This window comes from Lissotriton helveticus, chromosome 10, assembly GCF_964261635.1.
Source record: "Lissotriton helveticus chromosome 10, aLisHel1.1, whole genome shotgun sequence".
Classification (NCBI taxonomy): domain Eukaryota; kingdom Metazoa; phylum Chordata; class Amphibia; order Caudata; family Salamandridae; genus Lissotriton; species Lissotriton helveticus.
The window spans coordinates 207,682,413-207,698,520 of NC_136071.1; the positions used below are offsets into that span (position 1 = coordinate 207,682,413).

A 16,108-nucleotide genomic window follows, 5' to 3' on the forward strand; every position below is an offset into this window, starting at 1 on the left:
CCTTTGAGACATGGCTTCACCAATACTTTCTGGATCATCCCCTGTACGGATGAAACGATATATTCTGTCTAGATCTCCTTTCATATCTGGTAGGGTGTCTAAATACCCGGTCACCCGTCTTACACGGATGGAATATATTACTGTACTATCATCACCTGCAACCGGATCATAGCGGCATTCAGTAAGAGCTCGTCGGATATCTGCAACGGACTTATATTTGGGCGTACGCTGTAACGCACATTCATGTAACTCGGCCAACGTTCTACGTTGGTGTGGTGGCGGGGTACCAGGAGGACCTCCTCCTGCGGCCCCTAAACTGGAATCGTCGACTGACACTCTTCGTGCTGGCAGAGTGGGAAATTGTAATGTAGGCTGGACCGGGGGTACCGTAGCGGGTACTGCAAAGGGTGCCCCGGTGTCTGGGGGAGCAGGAATTGCCTGATTTACAGGGACTGGCGGAACAGGATTTGCATATTCCGGGACTGTGTCGTCCAAATAGGACGAGATGAAAATATCAGCTGCGGTCGGTTTGTGACGTAGCTTAGTCGGAACTAAGGGTGACGGAAAATTACTGGATGCCTCCGGGGTCGCTTTTGGCAAGCCCTCGGCAAGAAGAGGATACATACCCTTCATAAGGGCATGCCTCTGTCTGTCTGACTGTTCGGTTTTGACTCGTTCACCTATCTCGATTAATTCCCTTTCTTGGGCTCGTTCTAAAGATTCTCTACTTAATTCTGACCTTCTGATTTCTTTTTCGGTTCTTTTATGAGATTCTTTGCGCCATAACTCGATGGCATCTTTCTGTGACTGTCTGGCTTTCTTTTTCCATAATGCTTCTTCTACTCGCATGATGCACTCGGCATCCCATGTGCCTGATACAGGCCATCTATACTTTTCCTCTAACTGTTTGGTATACTCTACCCATAAATCTAGATATAATATGGCACTTATGCCATGCTTTTGATACATAAAATGACCTGGACTGTCCCTAGGCGGGACAGGAACTGCTGCTTCTAGCAGACCTTTTCTGGTTTTTAGCTGACGTAGTTTGGAAAATAAGGGCATGACTGAACTGTAACTTAGACACAATACGCAATTACAATACACAATGAACACGATAAATACTCCACATTCATACCACGACATTACAATACATGAAAAACATTTAAAATAACAGTTCGAACAGAATACTACCTGGAATACTGGAAACAGAATACATGAATTTTCTCGAGAACAGAACTGACTAGAACAGAAACTAGATGTACTGCTAAAACAGTACGAAACTCACCGGTCTCATAAAGAGACACGTTAGGACCCGCATCCACCAAAGTGGACACTTCGTTTTGGGTCTGTGTACCACCAACCCACGGACCAGAGTCAATTTAGATTGACCCTGTCTAGATACTACCCCAGCAATGGTACTCACCGGGCAGCAAGAACGGAAGGCCTCGGACTGGACTGGACTGCTTCGACGCCGGACGGACGAACTTCGGACTTCTGTTACGGGTGGGCCTCCGGATACCTCGGACCTTGGACTCTCGGCTTGGGCTCTGGTCGGGACTCGCCGCGTTCCTCCACCGCCTCGTCTGGATGCTGGACCGCCACCTCCGTCTCCTCCGTGGGCCTGAGGGATACTTGAAGCAGAAATATCTGCACGTGCACGGTATGGTTCCGTCACGGCTGCAGAGGGTCAGGGGGCCGGCGTGGCTTCACCGGCGCGTGGGGAAAGGGCAAGTCCCTGTTCGGGCGCCATTATGTGGTATATAAATAAATAATACCGGATCTAGGTTTTACTGGACATAGCAATAACAGATAGCTCAATAAATAAGAGTCAAGATTCGAGGTAGTAGGAGTTTGCAGGTTTAATACAGCATAAGGACAGGAACAGGACAACCTGCACAGGAATGGGATGGCAGCGCTGCCGGGGGCAGGATCAGGATCGGCGTAAGGGAATGGGTAACATTTAATAACAGTGCACAAGCATATATACTAAAACAGTTGCATTACAATGAATACAGTAGGCGGAGCAGTGGGTGTGGTCAATAGCAGTCGCGAAAGATAAGGGTGAAAGTAGGTGTAACAGGAGGCGTATACATAGACATGTGATGTAAACGTAACAGAGTATGTCATAAATGGGGCGGAAACATGGAGGGGGCTACCTAAGGAGCCGGGACCTCTAACCTAATGGTGCGCGCAAACTGACAATGACGTGTTACTAGGAGAAGCTGGGGGCTATGAACTCTGTGCTAGGAGTAGAGACTGAAGTCTGGAGAGTCAGGGCGACATGTACCTAAACCCTATCTAGTATCTAATGTTTAGAGGACATGTTGATATAAACTAAGAGTCAGGAGGAGAGAGGCTAACGGACTCTAAGACTGGAGCATGCATTATTCTACATGTAGTGCGTGTTGAGGAATATTAAATGACCATTAAATGCGGTATTTCTCTTACATGGAGACGTAAAGGCTAGACAATGACGGAAACTATTGATGCGATTCAGTAGCTTAGGAATGCAGAGAAGGAGGGCTGAACTGATAACTAGAATCATAACATATTCTTGGCAGACTCGTAGGCAGAGCCAGGCTGAGCCGGGCACTGTGAGGCAGGAAGTAAGTGAAGGGTCGAGGATACAGGTGGGGGCTGTATCGCTCCTCAGCGAGGGTTCAGGAGACAGGAGCTGAATCTGGTGAATCTGGTGTCCAGGCCCTTTTGAGGCCTAGAAACGGGGACTTTTCAATGAAATAACGTGCACACTGAGAAACGTGGCAACGTAACTTTACATAGGCCTGATATTCATAGTATTCACGAGAACTGGAAACTGGCATACTAGAGATGGACACAACTATAATTGCGTCTTTAATCGAACATGGGGAATACATATGCATATTAATCATGCACACATAACATAAGATGGAGGACACGTAGGGACACAGAACATGGCAAAATTTACTTTTCCACAAGGAGGTAGCGCTTTGGTTGCATGATTGCATCCTGTACATGCCTGGACACCCCCCTGGAGACAGCCATCTCCACGGCGGGTGCACGATGCGTACTATAGTGCAGAAGCCTAATTAATTTAATTCAGCTACTGTCTGACCACCATGCTGAAAATCAAAGGCAACTAATTACAGGGTTAACTAGATGCCTCTCCCACCTCACCACCATTGGTCCTGCACTTTCTGACATATTCGCTTTAATGATGCCTAATGATAGATATGCATACTGAGAGGGTCCCCATGTTTTGATGAAGGCCCTGCGACCCTTTGAGGGCAATACCCTTTGGGCAGACACTTGCAGATTGCCTTACAGAGTCAAATATTTTCCCAGCATTTTTAATTTACACTACTAAGGACACACATAAAGCCTATAGTGTACAAACTGTCAGATAGGACTGAAAGCATTGACAGCTCCCAGGCTGCATTGCAGGAAACATAGCCTAAAAAGGCTGAAAAGCTAACTCATAGCAACATAGAAATAAACTGGCACCGTGCCTTTAAGGCAGTCATGATCCTCAGGTTCCCATCATGCCTCAGGGGTGACAGTTAGGTCGCACGTTTTGCTCCCCTGGAAGGTGCACTGCCAGGATGGAAAGGTTTCGAGCCAGTGCCAGATCGCTTGAGCCCCCAGGGATAGAGGGCGAGAGCGTGTACCACTCTGTTTGTTTAGATAATACATGGTGGTCTTGTGGTCTGTTTGGATCAGGATCGAGTTGGACGGGATTGATGGCCAAAAAGCTTTCAGAGCAAGGTGGACTGCTCGTAGTTCCAACATGTTTATATGGTAGGACTGCTCCTTGGTGGACCACCGGCCCTGCATCTGAAAGCACCCCATGTGTGCCCCCCATCCCTGCAGAGAATCATCTGTTATCAAGGACCGCACCGGAACTGGTTGATGGAAAGGGACTCCCACCAAGAGGTTCTTCGGTCGAGTCCACCATAGAATGGACGACTTTGCTGCTTGAGAGAGCACAATTCGGATCTCCCAATGACCCGTTGCTTGGTCCCACTTGTCCTCTAGATCTTGCTGCAAAGGTCTCATTCTCAGCCTGGCATTGGGAATGAGAAATATGCAGGAGGCCATTGATCCCAGCAGAGATGCCACTTGCCGGACTGTTAGGCAATCTGTCTGGAGCAGAGTTTTGCACTTCTGTTGCATTGAAGAAAGTCTCTCCTCCGAAGGAAACGCTCTTCCTTTGTTTGAGTCTAGAGTGGAGCCCAAATAATGGATTGTATGGGTGGGCCGGTGAACCGATTTTTCCATGTTCACATGAAGCCCTAGTCTACGGAGCAGATTCAGACAAACTTGAAAATCGTTCCTTACTTTCTGGAGGCCTACTGAACACCTCCAATCTCCTGCTTGTAGATGTGGACATATTTGATGAAGGGCCAACATGCAAAACGTTTCCTTCACAATGACTTTGTTCAGCAAGCGAAGGTCCAGGATAGGTCTGAATTTGTGCTCCTGATCTCTTTTGGGCACAAGAAAGTACCTGGAATAAACTCCCTTCCCTCGCTGAGCGGGAGGAACCTCTTCTATGGCCTTTTTTCGCAGAAGGGTTATCACTTCCTGTCAAAGCAACTTTAACTGGTGAGGACGAGATCTTTTCGGAGGAATGTCCTTTGGAGGCACACGAAAACATAGTGCGTATCCATTGCGCAGTATACTGAGCACCCAATGATCTTTTGTTATGCTGCACCACTCTTTCAGATGATGTGAAGCACTTCCTCCCACTGGAGTGGGCAACAACGCCAGAGGAAGCTGCTCATTGGTTCCCTGTTGATCTGGCCGTGTTAGAGGACTGCTGCTGATGACCTCCTCTCCCTCTATTGGACTTACGGCATTAAACTGCGCTTTGCCTTGGTTCTTGTTTTGGGACCATTGTTGGGTTTGAACCCTCTGTTGGTAGCCCTTCGTTGTTTGGGCCCATATCTTCGTTTAAACTCCTTTTTCTTTTCCAATCCAACCTCTTTGAGGGTATCGAGCTCGGATTTTATCCTACCCATTTCCTCATCCGTATGTGAGCATCTGGCTTGAGAGCGGTTAGTCTCAACCAGGAGGACCTCCTCTCGCAAATCCCATGCGCATATGAGTGCGCTGACAGTGTAGCACCATCCGCTGCTGTGCTAATCACTTGGTTGGCTACAAGTAACCCTTCCTTGATGACCTCCTAAAAATCCCTTTGATCTTCTTTTGGCAATTTTTCCTTGAAGCGGTCCAAGGAGTCCCATAAGGCTCGGTCATAGCGGCCTATTAAGGCTGCTGCACTAGAGACCTTGAGTGATGATGCTGCAGACCCGCAAACCTTCCGCCCCCAAGAGTCCAGGGACCTACTTTCTTTGTCTGGCTGGACTGACAAAGATGCAGCTACTGCATGAGTTTTCCTCGCTGTCGCAGTTATCACAGAGTTCGCAGGCGGATCTGATTTTAAGAACACAGGGTCTGTTGTTGCAGGCTTGTATTTCTTTTGAATCCTCGCCGGTGCAGCTTTACTCACAGCTGGTGTGAGGAAAATGTCCATCACCGGTTCCAGAAGACCGGGAACCAGAGGAAGCAACGGACGAGATGCTGCTCTCCGACGTAGAGTCTCAAAAATAACTGTTGTTGCCACCTGAGTGGACATTTTGATGTTCAGCTTCTGAGCCCCTCTTTGAAGTACATCATGATACGTGTTAATGTAATCTATCGGTGATACTCTTGACAAAGGGCTATCTGATAGAGTGGGTGAATAGTCCCTCTTCAAGGATCGAGTGGAAGAGGAAGACCACGTAGGTGACCTCCTTTTGAGATGGGAACTATGTCTGCGTTCCCGTGACCTGCCCGCACATTCTCCTCGTCTGGGCAAGGGCGATCTATCCACTTCCTACACCAATCTTTGCAGAGGTGATCTATGAAGAGGACTGGTGTATTCTTCCTCCCGTCGGGATGCTCCTGTATCTTTACTCCAGTGATGGAGGGGAAGGAGCCATCTCGGAAACAAATGAACAGCAGGGGTAGCCTCCCTGTGATGTGAAGGGGATCTATGATGTGGTATGTCTGAGTGCCTTTCTGGCGAGGCAGATGGTGAATGCTCCGCTGAAGGGTGTCTCGAAGAGTGAGAAGATGAGTGTTGTGACGCTGATTCTGTCACTAGAACCACAGAGCCTTCTCCAGACCTCACTGATGTGGGCCTTGACGTTGGGCGCGTGATCTGCTGTGACTGAGCCCTTCTCGACGCCGACCTGCACCTCCTTCTCAACGTCGATTTCCGGCCTGGTGTTGGAACTGGTCTCGACGTTGACTCCCTGTTCCTTGACGTCAAGTGCCTTACAGACGACGCCAGAGTACCTCTGTGCCTCGCCGTCGAACGTTGGTGAGCCGACGAAGGTGGAGGGCTTCTGCTCCTCGACGCCGATCGTAGCTGTGTTGACGACGGTGGAGGGCTCTTCTTCCGCGACGCCGATGGGCTCTTCTTCTTAGACGCCGATCGTCATCGAGACGACGACGGAGGACTTCCGATCCTCGACTCCGATCGTCGCTGGGTTGACGACGGTGGAGGACTCCTGCCCCTCGACGTCGATCACCGTTGGACTGACGGCGGCGGAGGGGTACCCACTCTCGATGCTGAACGTCGAGATGACGACGCCGGGGGACTTCTGCTCCTCGATGCCGATAGTCGCCGGGTTGATAACGGAGGAGGGCTTCTACTCCTTGACATCGATCGTCGCTGAGTTGACGACGGCGGTGGGCTTCTGCTCCTCAACGCCGATCGTCGCCAGGTTGACGGCGGCGGAGGATCACAATTCTTCGACGTCGATGGTGAACAAAGAGATGTACCTGAATGACGGTGTTCTCTCGACGGAGAGCCCGCCATCGATGGTCTTCTTTTGGACAAATGACCCACCGGTGGTAGATTTTTCAGTGCCAAGCCCGACGCTGAAGCAGAAGAGCGAGGGCTTTTGCTTCTGTATGAATATCTCGCCCTCTTATAGCCCTTCCTCACCGGTAACCGGCCTCTGGGAGATGTCTTTTCTGCCAGCCCATAAAGACAGATCCTTTCTCGGTCCTTTAGAGTCCTTTTGGATAAGGACTGGCAATGAGGGCAAGTCTTGGGGACATGGTCCTTAGGCAAACAAAGAATACAGACTGCATGAGAGTCTGACCTGGCCTTCTTTTTTCCACATGAAGGGCAGGAGTCAAAAAGAGAAGGCATTTTGGAGTGGAAAAAATGCCAAATTCTGTCAAAAAAAGACAGAACCTTACTTCAAAAGATTGAAGACGTCGAAGTAAGTCAAAATTTTCCAGAAAACTGAAGAATATTTCTGAGTAAAATCGGAAAGAAGCGGAGCTGTGTAACCGGGATCCTTCCTGAAGGAGCCGGAAAGAACAACTGACCTAACTGCCACCCCTGAGGCATGATGGGAAGCTGGGGATCATGACTGCCTTAAAGGCCAGTTTATTTCTATGTTGCTATGAGTTAGCTTTTCAGCCTTTTTAGGCTAGGTTTTCTGCAATGCAGCCTGGGAGTTGTCAATGCTTTCAGTCCTATCTGAGAGTTTGTGCTAAGCATTAAAATAGTTTTCAAACATGCTCTGCTGTTGTTTTTCCCTGTTTCTAATGTATTCGTTATGATATAATAGGGAGTCCTTACAGCATTATTCAGCTCTAGTGAGTGTAAGGCTGCATTTGCTTTTTTATTATATATATATATATATATATATGTGTGTGTGTGTGTGTGTGTGGGTCACATATATGATTGTGTTTCCGAGGTCCCGCGCATGGGCAGGAATATTCTAGTGCTTATGACTATTGATGAGGATCCCCTGGAAGAGAACCAACTATTACACCACACATGGATGCATACACCTACAAATAAGAGTCCAAAGAAGTTCCCAATATTTGGATAGTAGCCCACATTGGTAGGTACGCTTAGCCAATGTGAGGAGGAGCCCTTTGAAGAAGCATGCCACCTTAGGCTGAGTCAGGCCTTTCATCTTTAAAAAGTAAAAAAACAAAAAACCTTTGTCTCTCTTATTAGGTTAGAGAAATTATTCCTTTCCATGTGCCCTGAGTACTTGTGGTTGTAGTAGGGTATTGCTTTTAGAGAGTGTATTCTGGGGGTTTTCCTCTCATCTCCAGTTCGGTTTAAGGCTGTTGATTCTTGAACGTTGTGACAGAAATACAAGTCTTCTGATGCAACTGTTATACTGATGTAAAATTCTTTCAAGTGGAAAGGTAAGTCTTTTTTAAAGGTGCATGGTGTTTCAATGGGATGAAATGTAGCGCCATCAGTACATAATATCTACATGCAGTACATTGTAGAATTTGAAGATTGAAAAAACTATTAATATTATATGACAGACATACTGAAAATTTCTACTTGGTGTGGTCAAAAATGCAAGATAAACTGGAACATAACGTACAAAAACGTAATACATTTTTATTAAAGATAAGAACGTTTCATATACAATATTCAGCAATATAGCATAACATTTTAGGATGTGAGAAGAAGACAAGTTACTTACCTGTAACTGTAGTTCTCCAGTATTGGAAGCTTTCATAGATTCACATACCTGAATCATTTCCTCGTCGTCGAGAGACCTTTTATCGGAGACCGAGCCAATACGTCTTCGACCAATTCCAACACTGCTGACTATGGTGAAGGGACAAGTATCCAGACCCGACATCATTGCAATTAGCGGCCTGGCTCCTGACCACGGAGAATTTCAGCACTTGAACATTCCAGCAGAATGCAGAGAGATTCTGGCAAAAGCAAGAGCGGAAAGCACTGATAGAACGTACAGGATGAAATGGAAGAGATTCTTTTTATGGTGTCAGGAGAATGCCTTACATCCTCTGCGGGCAGAGGCGTATCAGATTATCCCATATTTGCTAAAATTAGAGAAATCAGGCTTAGCCCATGCATCTATTAAGGTGCATTTGGCGGCAATTTCACGATACAAGAGAAACTCAGCACGTCCTTCTCTGTGGTCTGAGAGAATTATGAAGCAATTTATGAAGGGGTTATTTCGAGTTTACCCACCCATCCGGCCTCCACCACCTGTATGGACATCGACGGCGGCGGAAAGGACTCTCCACACTCTGGATATCCAGCGTTGCCTGCAGTTCTATTTGCAAAGGACAAAACCGTTTAGAAAGTCAACACAATTGTTTGTGGCACTTAGTGCCCCCAGAAAAGGTTTCCAGTTGTCAAAACGAGGAATCTCAAGATGGATCTCGAGTGCTATCCAGTTCTGTCACCAAACAGCGGGAAAGCCATTGACTGTACGTGTTTGTGCGCATTCCACAAGAGCGGTATCAACTTCAACTGCTCTATTTTCAGGCGTCTCCATACAGGACATCTGCAGAGCAGCCACTTGGAGGAGTATGCATACATTCACCAGGCATTACTGCCTGGATGCTCATGCAAGGAGCGATGTAGCAGTGGGACAGGCAGTGCTGAGGAACCTTTTCCAATAACGGTGAGCCTCTTTCTCATCCCTCCTTCCTTTTCTTGGGTAAGAAAAGCACATTTTATTGTTGATTGATATTGGATATGTCATTGAGAGGAAATATGTCTATGTATATATTGATGTGGTTGCTACTATGTGCAAGTATCATGTGTTGAATGTTAATGACAACAAGGTGACAAAGACAAAATGTGCTATGATTTACTGCTCGCTATTCTGATTCAGGTATGTGAATCTATGAAAGCTCCAATACTGGAGTAAGAAAACAAGTTACTTACCTGTAACTGTAGTTCTCCAATATTGGAAGCTTTCATAGATTCACATACGCCCACCCTCCTCCTCTGAGAGGCTCACCTTGGATTGGGTACGGAAAGTATTATAGCACAAGTGCCCGAAAATCTGAGGGGGAGAGCTTCTCTCAGGAGGGTTCTAGAGGGTGGGTGCTTCTGATTGTCTAAGAGAAAAGTTTGGTCCTTTTTTACATAACAAAGGTTATGGGTTGCAAAAGAAAAATGGGCCTAGGCCTGTTTTACAGTTAGCTATACTGCTAACCATTACTTTTTTATGTACCGGAGACTCCCGTCTCGACGACGGGGAAATGATTAAGGAATGTGAATCTATGAAAGCTCCAATACTGGAGTAATAAGTGAAATTAAGGAACCACAGGCCACGAATATTTACACTAAACCCACAAATTAAATTAAAAAAAATTCTATTGGCATCGAGTTTACATTCTAAAAGAGTAAAAATAGTTTACCATTCTGTCAAATGATAGTAATTAAAAAGATGATATCCCAAGAGGATTAATTTATAAAAACAAACAAATGTTCTGAAAGAGAATTTTGTGTAACAGGGATGTGACACCGGAATATCAGAAAAAAGTGGTAAAGCAAGTCTAAAAGATAAGCACTACGGATTTGTTAGCATATACGGAAATAAACAATAACTGGTTATTCTATGTAACAAAATTGTCTTACTAATCCAAAAAGATAATGAGCATAATTTACGTCAATTGAACACTAATCTGTATTATATAGAGTTATAATAACTGCTAAACGACTGACATATTTTGTAATATAAAAATGGAAAGTTTCAAGGGTTTTAACTCCAGTAAAACCCCGGCTGAGAAAATATTCAAAATACTCCCTGGAATATGGTTGAGCGATCCTGTTTGTTAGGTACCAGGTTGAAACCCAATTACGAATCATGCCACTAATAGAGTGGGTGAGGGTCTAATAAAAAAACCTTAAGGTTTCCCGATGCAGAGTTTACATTCTTTTCCATTTCTCGGTTCAAGCTACATTATGGTAGACAGTTCTAAGAGGTATCACACAGTTAATGTATCAATACTATTGGTGTAATAGATGCCCCCCAAGCCCCTGGCCTTAAATTAAATGTATACAGGAACTCTTTGGCTTCCTGACTATATAATGAAAGCTGGAAAACCTTACAAAGGATAAAAAAGAAAAAGAAAAGAAGAAAGAAAGAAAGAGGCAAACATGTTAAACACGCTGTGAGGATATTCAACAAAGCATATTCAATTAAAACAAGAACATAGAAGATACACTAAACAGATGCACAACATTTTTGACCATGCAGAGAGGTGGAATGAAACAGCTGAACACAGGAAAGATCTTGGCATTATGGTGAAAGAAAAGGAAAGGACACAAGACAGACAGACAAATATTGTGTATTATGACTGGTTCCATTTTAAATATATGTGCTTGGGGCAGACACAAGAAGAGGATTTGCTTAGGGGTTGTTTATGTATAATAGGATATTGATGAGATACATTGTAATTTTTTCACAGACATTCGTAAATGAGTAAACAATCCCCCCACAAAATGCATTGGGGACAGCTGTACGTGCATTGAAAGGAAATACGTTTCTTACCTGTAACTGTAGTTCTCCAGTATTGGAACATGCTTGAATCATTCCCAGTCGTCGAGATGGAGCTCCCATCTTAACCTTAACAGTCTTTCCTTGGAAAAAAGTGCTCCACTGTCCTGATGAAGACCCCTTTGTGAGGCAACCACTCACCCTCCTCTCCGCAGGGGTCGAAACATAGACTGTCTCACTAATTACTCCCACATGCTCATAGAATCAAATGTATGGATTTCAAATACCCCTATGAGCATTGTATATAAAGGAACTAATCTAACCTAGATAGGCTGGAAAGGTCTATTTGTAAATATTGTGTATTGTTTTTCATGTCACAAACACCTTTACCTTGTCCCTCACTTGTCAACCCACTATCACCACCCTAAATCCTCCTTCCTCTACACCCATGAGCACTACCAATAAGAAATGTTGAGTGATCCGCTAATGCTTTGAATTACAATCGCATTTTGTGCTGGTATCATTTGGAAATTAAATTTGTTTTTTTAATTCATTCCCAGTTTGTGGTGAGTTGTTGTGTGTTTGCTTTTAATCCAACTGAGTATATATTTTGTATTCAAAGGATCTGACCATGCCGAATATCTGAGCACCTACGACTTAGAGATGGATTTGGAGATCTTTGTTTCTCCACCACACTAGCTGGACTTCAGGTCACACAATGAAGTGGACAACAGGTAGCCCAAGGCTATTTTCAATGTTAAATGAGTTTATATGTACACTTCTATGTGAAAAGTGACAGCACGCGGATGGTTAAAATTTAAACAAGAGAATCTATGAAAGATTCAATGTTGGAGAACATACAGCTTTTTAATATATTTATGTGAATGCTGAGCTGCAAAATAATTCCTTGAGCCCCCTTATTCAAAGAATTCCCTGATAAGAACCACTCTGACCCCCAAACTGCCACAGAGCTCTCTTGGTACAGTCCTTTGTTTTAACACAAAGTGTCAGTACATAGTCTTATCAAGCACTACCAATTAATTCACTAACTGCAATTTTACTATTGTAGTATTTTAAATAATTGAGAAGCAAAAATCCTTAAAGCCATTCAAAACAGTGAGTACATATTTTGGAACAAATATGAATGACTTATATGGTGTTTAACACTGACCTGTACATGATAATGGTTCAAATGAATGGAAAAACTGCAGTGTTTGTCAGCCAGGAAACAAAATCTTCTTTTCTCTTCCAGTAATGCCTCTTTGCAACCTTCTGCAATAAACTTTTGAATATCACTCTGCCGAGACGTTATGGTTTGCAAATACTGAAAAAAAGGAACACAGCAGAAAGCAGAAGTAAAATCAGATGCTAAGGTGTTATGGAAAATATTACTTGTGTGGGAGGCACTATTGTCATCACGGAGCAAAATTTTGTTAGATAACACACTTTATCTGCATTAAAAATAAGCAAAAATGGATCAAACTACAAACTCAATAATCAATGCTTGAAAATTGGTTGTTTTCTAATTTTAAGTCAACTATAGTGCAGTCGGAGCGAGTGCAACCCAGGCAAGGTCATCTTAGATTGACCAAATGTTGAGAGTGACCACAAAACACAAACGAAGCATAACCATGAATATATATATATATATATATATATATATATATATAGGCTTTGTTGCTCATGTTTCCTGTCGCAATATAATATAAAACTGTGATATGAAATTAATCGTGTGACTATTACGTATCTTTGAGTATATAATGGCCACATTCCAATATAAAAGTTTATCATTTAGATCCCTGCTAATAGTCAAAGATTACCGTAACTAAGTTGTAGCTTGGAAAAAAAACTTTAACTAAATTTTGTTGCTAGCTACAGTCCCTAATATTGACACTGTTGGTCAATCAACATCCTCCAACCCATCTAAAGCAGCAAATCTATTCGATGTCAATCATGGAGGTCAAAATGCAGTATGAATCAAATTTTTTGGACCTCGTCTTAAATGAAGCATGTGATTTACTTATTAACTGATCTTTTGCTGAGGGTCTATAAAAGTAGCCCAGAGGAACTACGTTCATATAACAATGTACTCTGTCTTTAATGTTTGGGATACTGAAAAGATAAGCTACTTGAGTAGAGCGCCAAGTACACGCGCTGTAGAGCACGCCACGCTCCTGTAGTCATGTAAGCCGCCAATGATCTGTTTCTGCCTGGGAAGAGCCGTGCTGTGCTGGGAAGAGTCCAACTCCCTTCACCCCCTGCGCCAAGGACTCACGCTGAAAAGCGTGCCACGCTCCCGCGGCACAGGACACACACGGGAATGGGCCCAGGCCAAGGGCGGGCCGGTCCATGCCAGTCGGAGCCCAGAAGAGGCTGGGCTGGGCCCCTCTCTAGCATATTGTGGAAGGGAGCCTGAAGACGAAGAAGAGGTCGTTGAAAGGATGGGGAGGAAGAAGACACCGCATCCGCTAGCGGAAGAGGTAGCTCTTATACCTTTGGACACATTCCTTGCAAAAGCATCATCAGCCAAAGCTATAGAGTATGCCTGTGGGGAGAAGAGATTTTCGATAGGTATGGCAAACGATACATTTAGGGATACGACTCGAGAGACGCTTAGTGAGATTGAGTCACTCCTACAAGTGTTGCCCCCCCACTCTCATGCTGGAGGAAACAATACCTAAAGTTGTACTGTCTGTCCACAAAAGAAAGAGGCCCCTCCAAAGCTCCCTGCACCAGTAACTCCAAGAGACCCAGAAAGTGTAAATTACATTTGATAAATACATCAGTTGGGTACTTGGTAAGGGTGGGCGTAGCTCGCGAAGTAGCGCTACGCGTAGCTAAGCAAAGTGCACTTCGCACTACGTGAGCTATGCGTAGCACTACGCGAACTGCGTAGTAGCAATCATTGAAAACGGCATCTTGCACAGTGCGAGCTGTACTTTTCTAGGGCTCGAGTAGATTTGTACTCGAGCTGCAGCATTCTCAACGCGGACTGGTAGTTTCTCATCGCGAGCGGTCGCGAGCATGCACGACCATTCGCAATGAGAAACCTGACATCCCTGCATTGAGAATCTCGCCGGGAGGTTTATTTTCCACGCTCGCGATCGGCAACTTGATGTTGCTGATCGCGAATAAGGAAAAAGTCTCACAAGGATGTTATTTTGCTTGCTTGCGGTCGCCAACTTGACGTTGAGGACCGCGAGCAAGCAAAAAAAATGACAGTTTGCACTGTGGTACGTGCAGTTCGCGTAGTGCGAAGTTGCGCAAACTTCGCAAACTACGCGAGCGTAGCGTAGTGCTTTGCCCTGGGTTAGTACTTGGCAATCTCACAACCCGAGCCTAATGACTGGTCACCAAAGATCTTGAATTTGAACGATCTGTTTGATAAAATCCCTGGGTTTAGATGCCATTGAAAAAGCAATAAAGGCGCTAGCAGCATCGAGATGTGTTACCTCCGGAAGAAATGGCTAGAGGTAGATTCTCAGGGCCAGATCAACACATCCAGGAGGTTGATAATAACGGAACAGTCAATAGTGGCCCAAGCGATTTACCTCTGGCTAATCGACATTTGCACACTACGGCCCTATCGCACAAGTTACTACTTGTGTAACGATATATCTGTAAGAGACATTAGTTAGTGATAGATTCCTTACCTTAGTATATCCCCAGGCGTCAGATTGGATCCAGAAATTCTTTGCGTAGCAGTACCCATGCGCGTCGGTAGGCGTCGTCCGCGGCCGTCATCCGCGCCGTGATGACGTCGTCGGAGTACTTAGACGCCGCCTCCGTGTGCTGACGTCAGTTCTTATAAACAGCTTTTCCGCGCCAGAAACGCAGAGCCATGATAGAACCAACACTGGTGCCATGAAACTAGGGCCCTGAAAGGGATGACCTTAACCCTAGATATCGGTTCGCAGAACGGGGAGGATGGGTGGGTCGGTAAGGAATCTATCACTAACTAATGTCTCTTACAGATATATCGTTACACAAGTAGTAACTTGTGCATCTGAAAGAGACACGTTAGTGATAGATTCCTTACCTTAGAATAGGTACCCCAGCAATACCAACCCCAGTGGTGGGTCTGCGAACCAATAATTACACCAGAAAGTCCTGGAGGACAGAACGGCCAAAGAAGCCATCCCTCCGGACTTGGCAGTCCAGGCAGTAGTGTCTTGCGAACGTGTGCAGCGAGGCCCACGTAGCTGCCTGACAAATGTCCTGCAAGGGGACTCCCCGGCCCAGGGCAGTAGTAGTCGCCGTGGCCCGAGTGGAGTGGGCCCTCAGCCTAACAGGAGGTTCCTTTTTAGCCAAGGAGTAGCAAGCCTGCATGCAAAACATGATCCACCGAGAGATGGTCCGTTTGTGCACCGCCCGTCCCTTCTTAGCGCCCACGTAACCAACAAAGAGTTGGTCATCCACCCTGAACTGGCGTGTGCGATCCAGATAGAATGAGAGCGCACGTTTTGGGTCCAGACGGTGGAGCCTCTCTTCCTCTTTCGAGGGATGCGGAGGCGGAAAGAAGGTGGGCAAGGTGATGGACTGCCCGATGTGGAAGGCTGTGACTACCTTGGGCAGGAAAGAGGGTCTCGTCCGCAACACAACCTTGTCCGGATGGACAGAAAGGAAGGGTGGTTTTGAAGAAAGAGCCTGGAGCTCACTCGCCCTCCTGGCAGATGTGATGGCAACCAGGAAAGCAATCTTAAGGGTAAGAAGACAGAGAGGACAGTTATGAAGTGGCTCGAAGGGAGCGCACATCAGATAAGTGAGTACAAGGTTCAAGTCCCACTGGGGTATCACAAATGGAACAGAAGGAAATGTGTGTG

General features: G+C 45.4%; 1 protein-coding gene across 1 annotated transcript in view; it reads right to left on the reverse strand.

Moving 5' to 3' along the window:
• The window catches only part of BAIAP2L1 (BAR/IMD domain containing adaptor protein 2 like 1), a 558,841-nt gene that overhangs the window by 283,872 nt on the left and 258,861 nt on the right, over window positions 1-16,108 (reverse strand). Inside the window, exon 7 of the mRNA XM_078665168.1 lies at window positions 12,457-12,609. Within this exon, the coding sequence (XP_078521294.1) occupies window positions 12,457-12,609 (153 nt within the window). The remainder of the gene's footprint in view (window positions 1-12,456; window positions 12,610-16,108) is intronic.